Below are 8937 nucleotides of genomic sequence, written 5' to 3'. Positions count from 1 at the left end.
CTCTCTCTCTCTCTCTCTCTCTCTCTCAAGCGTGAAAAATTCATTATATATAAAGATATTTTGTTTCGGATGGAAATCAAGTCCGAAGAAGTGGAGAGACTATCTAGCGTGCAGGCGAGCAGTTAGGCTGTAACTGAAAGACTTTTGTGAATGCAACTGACTTTAAGCAACAGAGACAGCGAGCTTTTATAACAATAGTCAACAGTTTCAGTGAAAGGTCACAGATCGATACAAGTAGATACAGGCATGAACAGGCTATCAGTGCGAGGGAAGAGCGATAACAATGCACTAAAAAAGATAAAAAAAAAAAAAAAAGAACTACCGTTACAGTGTACGAGCGTGTGTGATACACGTGCAGTACATGACTCCCCATAAAAAAGACATACCCTGCTCTTGAGAGGTATACTGTAGGCTGGTCATCTGGCAGGAGATATGCAGGTTTTAGGCGATCAATGGAGGCCCAGTCTTTGCCACGCATGTTGAAGAGAAATGCTTTCGCGGTATGACGGATCACGAGAAGAGGGCATGTGTAAGGGGGGAGGGGGGTTAACAGTGTCGTTGCGTAAGAAAACGTGCATAGCCGAGTACAGATCCGTCGGTATGTGGGGTTTAGCTGGGGGCTTTTAAGTCTGATGGCATGGAGTAAATTTTCCCACAATGTGACGTAAGTGCTGGAGATTGTTGGAGGAGGTTGCAGACGGAAAAAAATTCGGCAGGGACGACTACCGGGTTGCCATACACCATTTCAATGGACAAGATATCCAGGGCGTCTTTAGAAGTAGTCTTTAGTCCCAGAGGACCCAGGGAAGCTGGGTAAACCATTTGGAGTCCTTACAGCGGGACATTGAAGGTGCGGTAAAAATGTTCAACCATACGTTTTGCATCAGGGTTGTATGTGGTTGTCTGATGAAGGGTGATACCCAGTAGATTCGCTAATGATGTCAACAATTGAGAGGTGAAAGTGGTACCCTTGTCGGAAGTGATATGCTCAGGGATATCAAACCTTGCTATCCATCCTTAGAGTAAGCCAGATGTACACGAGGCAGATGTTGCAGTTTCCATGGGAATGACTTCAGGCCAACGAGGGAAGCTGTCGATGACAGTAGACAGGTAACGATGTCCTTGTGATGTGGGTAGGGAACCTACAACATCGATGTGAATGTGGGTCATTCTTTTGTAGGCGGTCGAGCACAATGTGTAGATAACGGAGGTGTTTCTCTTTGTAGGAAGAGAACACAAGTATGTCGTCCACATAACATACACAGAAGGGGGGTCCCCTAAGATGCCGTCCATGAGAAGTTAAAAATTGGCCCCAAGGCCAAAACAGGAGTAATTGAAGGTGTATGTACCAAAGGGGGTGGTGATGGCGGTCTTGTTCAGACATCTGTAATCCCCACACAGACGCAGACAGCCATCTTTCTTCAGGACAATGTGTAAGGGTGATGACCATGGGCTTGAGGCCTTTTGTCAAAGGCTCATTTCTTCCATTTTGGTAAACGTTTGTTTAGCGGCTGCCAAAAGATCCGGTGCCAGACGTCTGAATCTGGCGAACACTGGGGTCCCCGTTGCCTTGATATGGTAATAAATATCGTGTTTCACAGGAACGGTAAGCATTTTTCGACAGAAAACTTCTGGATACGATGTGAGGAGGTGGGCGTATGCATCCGTGGGTGCACTGATGTGGAGAGGGACGTCGGAGGGGGGCGGGTTGGAGAGGCATTGAGAAGTACGAATCCGCATTGACCAACTGTTGGTGAGCTACATCGAACAGGAGTTGGAAATGTGAGAGGAAAACTGCACCGACAGTTGGTAATGTGACGTCTGGACGAGAAACTTCCAAATATATTTGTTGCTTTCATACGATAATATGAGGGTTGCATAACCATGGGTGGGTATCGCAGATCCATTGACAGCTACCAGGTAGATGTCGGCAGATTTAGACAGATTACGTTTTGTTCTGGAGAGTGGTCTTGGCAGAAGAAATTGGCAAGCACCCATGTCTACCAAAAATTGCACGACAGTACTTGTGTCATGTAAAAAGAAAAGATTGGTGACAAGTGAGGCTACCGCTGCAAGCGATGGCCTACTTGCACATTTTTTGCCGCTGACAACCATTCACACATTTCTTCCAAGCAGCCGCGAAATTGGAGTGGTAGTAGCATAACTGCGGCCGATGGGCGTCTGTAAGTGGCTGGAAAGGTGTGGCATAGGTGGGTGGTGTGCGTCTTTGTCACCCATCTGGCACGTCATGGGATGGGCGTCTGTGTCCTACCGCATGCATGTCAGCTTTGGTTGATTTTGAATAGTTGTCCACTTCGTCAGGAGTAGAGGCGTTGATGGAGGTCTGGAAGGTGGTGAAATGGCTGTCCATAAGGGTGTCGACTTTGTTCATCAGGTTCGTCATGGGCAAAATATCGACGTCATAGATGGCAGGACATAAAGTTTCGAGTAAGCACCATACCCAAAGGGCACAAAGTAAATTCACTTCACGAGGAGAGCCGTCTCAGACAGGTTGTAGGCAAGAGATACTGGTTATTTTGCTGAGGGTGAGCGAAGCCTTTTGGTCACCCAATGGTTGTTGAGAGAGGTGAAAAAGTTTCGCTATGTGGGCAGCTGGCGAAGGCAAGTACTACTCCAGGATGTATGATTTGAGGGCATTGCACGTTATTGGCGTGTCTCTTTGCTTGCATAGCCAATATGAGATTTCAGGGAAAGTGTCCTCGAGGATTGCCACGAGAACGTAATCTGATTTGGTACTTGACTGAGTCATGCCCTTGATGCAAAACTGGTCGGCACGCTTCTCTGCTGGCAAAGGACAACAGTTTCAGGGGTGTGGCGTTAATAGCAGAGTCAGTGTCGAAGGGTGGCATCATCAAACGATAAGACACAGCAGTGCGGGGGGAAAGCGGGAGGGCAGTTATGTTGTAACCGAGAGACAGCGAGCTTTTATAGCAAAAGTCATCAGTTTCAGTGAAAGAAGGTCACAAAAATTCAAACAGATCAATACAAGTAGATACAGGCATAAATTGGTAGGTTTGGGACTTGCCATTCGATTAATGATAAATTTTTGCACATTTAAACGTGTTTTTTTCATATTTCAAATAAGCCATATATATTAATACATTAAAGTCTGGATTCTCTTAACGACCTCGGGATCAGAGCCCCAGGCGAAATCACCCAAAGACTATAATATCAGACCGGCCGGGATGGTGAAGATGGGTTGATTTCAATTCTAAGTGCAGAAAACCTGAATTTAACAGGTATATGTACAGAAGAATCGTCATTGACTTTTATCTTTCTTCGTGGCTGAGTGGTATGGTCACTGGCATACAGATATCCTGGACCAGGGTTCAAATCCCGGCCGGTCTGATATTATAGTCTTTGGGTGATTCCGCCTGGGGCTCTGATCCCGAGGTCGTTAAGAGAATCCAGACTTTAATGTATTAATATATATGGCTTATTTGAAATATGAAAAAAATACGTTTAAATGTGCAAAAATTTATCATATATATGTATGTATACATATATATACATATGTATGTGTAGAAATCACGAAAACTGACAAGTGATGAATATAAAATGTATTATAGCCATGAAAGGAAAAATGAAAAGACTTGATTGGAGTTAGTACTTTCATCCACTCAGGACATTATCAAACTCAACAATGACATCGTATTCATACAGGAGTAGGGGATCCAACAGCTGTCAGTTTCTTAATAATTCTAAAATCTGATTTCTCCGGAATTATTAAGAAACTGACAGCTGTTGGATCCCCTTCTGTATAAATACGATGTCTTTGTATATGTATTCTCATTGTTGAGTTTGATAATGTCTTGTGTGGATGAAGGTACTAACTCCAATCAAATCTTTTCATTTTTCCTTTCGTGGCTATAATACATCATATACATATGTATGTATGTATATATATATATATATATATATATATATATATATATATATATATATATATATGTGTGTGTGTGTGTGTGTATACATATATATATACATATGTATATATTTTATATATATATATAATATATATGTATATACTGTATATGTGTGTTGGGGTTGTATGTGTCTGTGTGTGGGTGATTTTGAAGTTTATAAGCCACAGTCAACTAGAAATAACTTTTTGAATATTAAGCATTTTTTCAAATTTCTTTTATGACTGAGGGGCTTAAAATAAAGGTTAGAAGAGAAATGAAAAATCGTTAACTCTCATTAAGTTTCAAACCTTGTGTGGAAGGAATGAAGTCTTATGCTAGTATCTACTGCACCACCAAGAAAGATTACTTTATTAGATGACATAAATTTAAGCAACATATTTTGCATCCAAGTAGCGGGGATATATGAAGAGGTATTAAATTCCAGTGATGGGAGCCCCTGCATTATCTGACCAAAATAAAGATCGGGTAGTAGTTGGTTGGCCAGGGCACCAGCCACCTGTTGAGATACTACCGATAGAGAGTTATATGGTCATTTGACTGGCCAGACAGTACTTCATTGGACCCTTCTCTCTAGTTACGGTTCACTTTCCCTTTGCCTACACATACACCGAATAGTCTGGCCTATTCTTTACAGATTCTCCTCTCTCCTCATACACCTGACAACACTGGGATTACCAAACAATTGTTCTTCACCCAAGGGGTTAACTACTGCACTGTAATTGTCCAATAGCTACCTTCCTCTTGGTAAGGGTAGAAGAGACTCTTTAGCTATGGTAAGCAGCGCTTCTAGGAGAAGGACACTCGAAAATCAAACCATTGTTCTCTAGTCTTGGGTAGTGCCATAGCCTCTGTACCATGGTCTTCCACTGTCTTGGGTTAGAGTTCTCTTGCTTGTAGGTACACTCGGGCTCACTATTCTATCTCGTTTCTCTTCCTCTTGTTTTGTTAAAGTTTTCATAGTTTACATAGGAAATATTTATTCATATGTCATTGTTCTTAAGATATATAATTTTTCCTTGTTTCCTTTCCTCACTTGGCTATTTTCCTTGTTGGTGCATCTTGCTTTTCCAACTAGGGTTGTGGCTTAGCAAGTAATAATAATAATAATAATAATAATAATAATAATAATAATAATAATGATAATAATAATAATAATGATAATAATAATAATAACAATAATAATAAAGTTACACATGAATTCCTGCTACATCCTGTTCTAAGGAAATGCACCCTGTCACACCCTTACTGAGTGGAGAGTAACCAAACAGCTACTGTAGGGAGAGATGGTTAGAAGTGGTGGGTAGGGTTAAATACAGGAACTGGGGTGTTAATGATAATCAAGTAAGAAACACATCTCTTTATAGATGCTGAACTTCCAAGCTGCAACCGAAGAATCACAGAGGAGACAGAGATTTCATCTCCTAACTATCCCCAGTCTATACCGATAAGTAAGTATTACAGTCACTATAGTCACTGCTGAGATTCCTGGCGGAATAAGCCCCATTCCCTGATGATGTCATAACAAATCATATTGTCTTCCGACAACACATCCCCTTAAAGGGATTATGCGTTAGTAGTCTGAAATTTGTAAGGGGATGTATTGTGGCCGCTGCTAACGCGGGAAATGTGATTGGCTATGATGTCACCAGGGGGTGGAGCTTATTTTGCCTGGAATATTTGCGGCGATTCCAATTATAAGGGTTTTATGGATATGGAAAAAGCTGCTAGCTACTAATACTGTTACAATTTATAATGATAATGATCTTTTTTTTTTTTTTTTGTTCCTACATATGATAATGCTGTTGCTACTTATTGCAGTTAAAAATATTGTTGTTGTTTATTTTTTTTATTGTTTCACTAAGAGAAAGATTGTTTCTCTTATAAATTTATTATCTATATTTTAGACACATGGTGTGTGTATCAAATCGAAGCACCTGCTGGAATGATAGTGAAACTAACCTTTGAAGCCTTCAGCCTTCAGAGGTACACAGATTCAGGTCCTCTGAGATGTGCAACGGCCTTCCTCGAAATACGTGACTTTGATAAATATGAAGGAAATATGTAAGTGTGTATCCTGATAATTATTATTACAATTTTTTTCATTACTAATTCTCATCAAGATTGGACTGCTAAAACAAATTCCCATGACTTATCAATATTCTGAAAATTTAAGGCAGCCTGTTTAAGAAAAAAGAAAAAGCTATAAACATAACTGATAATAGACATGGTAGTGATTTCATATATTTCTAAGTAGCAATTCTTAAAAAGAAAATATCCCTAAAGTCCGTATTTCCTTATATTTTGAATTTTCTTTTCCTCACTAGGTTATTTTTCCATGTAGGAGCCTTTGGGCTTCTAGTATCCTGCTTTTCTAACCTAGGTTACAGCCTAGCTGATAATAATAATAATAATAATAATAATAATAATAATAATAATAATAATAATGATAATAATAATCACTATATAAAATGTCCTTTCTCAGATTTTGTGGAACTGATATCAAGAGTCAAGAGAGTATCATGAGCAACTCTACAAATATGATCTTGTATTTGGACACACCTTACAGCCCCTATTCGAAAGGTTTTAAGGCAAGAGTCTCCTTCATTTCGCAGGAAGAGAAATCCGTTTCGGAGGCGATAAACCCAATTAATCCAACAACTGAAAGTTCTGATGCTGGTGTTGCTGCCAATCTGCAGATTACCTTACTAGCCATTATCTTTATTCATGCCTTTGTATGATACGAAATTTGTGTTGATTTGTGTACCTGTATATAACAATCAAAGCTTTTGAATATTTATTTTATAACTTCAGATGTTACGAACTTTACTTGCAATATGATCTTTCTGTAATATGAGCTAATAAGGGGACAAAGTCATTTTTTATGGTCAACTCTTTCCAAAAAGGAGGGACCTATGCTCCTTCACTGGTATGTGTCCTTTTCTGAAATCAAAGTCATTTTTTATTGTCATCTCTTTCAGAAATGGGGAAATCTAGGCTATGTCTTCGATATATGTCCTTTTCTGAAATTAAAGTAATCTTTATTGTCATCTCTTTCCAGAAAGGAGGGAATCTAGGCTATGTCTTCGATATATGTCCTTCTCTGAAATCAAAGTCATTTTTTATTGTCATGTCTATCCAGAAAAGAGGGATCTACCCTCCGTCATTGGCATGTGTCCTTTTTTTGTTTAAATCCAAGTAATGTTTTAAGGTCAACTCTTTCTAGACAGTGAGGATCTAGACTCTGTCATTAGCATATGTGATTTTCTAAAATTAAAGTAATTATTTTATGGCCAATTCTTTCCTAAAATAGAGAATCTAGGCTCCGTTAGGGGCATGTACCTTTTTTTTAAAAATCTAATGGATGGGTTACATAGTTTTACCTTTTGAGTCATCAGTAAGCATTACCTGTTTCTCCATGAGTTTTTATATGGCCCATAACATTGACTGGTCCTCACTAGTCCTAAATAGAGTGGAGAGGGGCTTTGCACGCTGATCATGTGAAAAGGTTCAATCTCTGATTACAAGGAAATTTGCCCATTCATCTATAGATCTATACAGTAGGAGTCATGTGAAATTTCTCAATTTGTGTTTTGTGATTTGCATTCCCCAAAGAAGTAATTATTCTTTTTTTCATTCTGTGCTTCGGAGCTTTTACCTATCTCAGATTACATCTGTAGGCTGTATGTTATAATTTCTTGCTGAATTATTAGTGATCTATCCAGTTACATATCACCATAGCATTTAAGAAAAAATGTATGACAGTTTACCTTGGAATTAAATTTCTTATCAGTCTAATACTGTATCAAGTTTGTAAGATTGTATTAATAACAATCACTAGCCTCTAGAAATATATATTTGCTGAAAATAGTTCATTGATCTCGAATGGAACTTGCTGGCAAGGTAACTGCTAGAGGAGGAAAGTATCATTTTCCGCTTTCAGTAGTTCTTTATTTTTCCATCATTGTAGCTCTAAGTTATTTCGGTGTCTACATTGCAGTTGATTATATGATTATTTTCATAGTATTCATAATAAAAGTAATATTCACCGAGTTGTATTTCATATTATTATTATCATTATTACTTGCTAAGCTACAACACTAGTTGGAAAAGCAGGATGCCATCAGCCTAGGGGCCCCAACAGGGAAAATAGCCCAGTGAGGAAAAGAAACAAGGAAAAACAAAAATTTTAAGAACAGTGACAACAGTATAATAAATATTTTCTATATAAACTATAAAAACTTTAACAAAAGAAGAGGAACAGGAATTAGATAGAATAGTGTGCGCGAGTGTACCCTCGAGCAAGAGAACTCCAACCTAAGACAGTTGAAGACTATGGTACAGAGGCCATGGCACTACTCAAGACTAGAGAACAATGGTTTCCTTTTGGAGTGTCCTGCTAGAACAGCTGATTTCCATAGCTAAAGAATCTCTTCTACCCTTACCAAGAGGAAAGTAGCCACTGAGTGCAATAGTTAACCCTTTTGGTGAAGAGGAATTATTTGGTAATCTCAGTGTTGTCAGTGTATGAAGACAGAGGAGAATCTGTAAAGAATATGCCAGACTATTTGGTGTATGTGTAGGCAAAGGGAACGTGAACCGTAACCAGAGAGAAGGGTCCAATGTAGTACTGTCTGTCCAGTCAAAGGACCCCATAACACTCTAGCGGTGGTATCTCAACGGGTCATCTACTTGACAAGAAGACATGGTATTATCATTGTACTCAGGAATGGTTATCCCACTCTACAAACTGTAAGTAATAGAGGTGATGCCTGTTATATTGTTAATTTCGTCCTAATCCCTCTCTTAGCTTCACTGCAAGTGTGAACAAATTAGTCCTTTCCGAAGAGGAACTTTAAGATTGGGAGGTGATTAGAGTCAAGGTAGAAAGAAAGGAAAATGAAGTGCAATAGAAGCTATGTGGTATTTAGAATTTTCTAAAAGTTAGTCCCAGGTTCATGACTGAAATTCGTTTCTAAGTTTCCTTATAAAC

The 8937-nt window shown here is 39.0% G+C and overlaps 1 protein-coding gene across 1 annotated transcript in view; it reads left to right on the top strand.

The window, feature by feature from the left end:
- The window catches only part of LOC137651241 (protein SpAN-like), a 47929-nt gene extending 39927 nt beyond the window's left edge, over positions 1-8002 (top strand). The window contains exons 8-10 of the mRNA XM_068384467.1: positions 5312-5395; positions 5852-6008; positions 6430-8002. Of these exons, the coding sequence (XP_068240568.1) occupies positions 5312-5395; positions 5852-6008; positions 6430-6685 (497 nt within the window). The 3' untranslated portion in view covers positions 6686-8002. The remainder of the gene's footprint in view (positions 1-5311; positions 5396-5851; positions 6009-6429) is intronic.
- Positions 8003-8937: the final 935 nt, after the last annotated feature.

The sequence above is a fragment of the Palaemon carinicauda genome, chromosome 12 (assembly GCF_036898095.1).
Source record: "Palaemon carinicauda isolate YSFRI2023 chromosome 12, ASM3689809v2, whole genome shotgun sequence".
NCBI classification, from domain to species: domain Eukaryota; kingdom Metazoa; phylum Arthropoda; class Malacostraca; order Decapoda; family Palaemonidae; genus Palaemon; species Palaemon carinicauda.
Note: the sequence above shows the minus strand (reverse complement) of the source record. Positions and strands in the feature narration are given on the sequence as shown.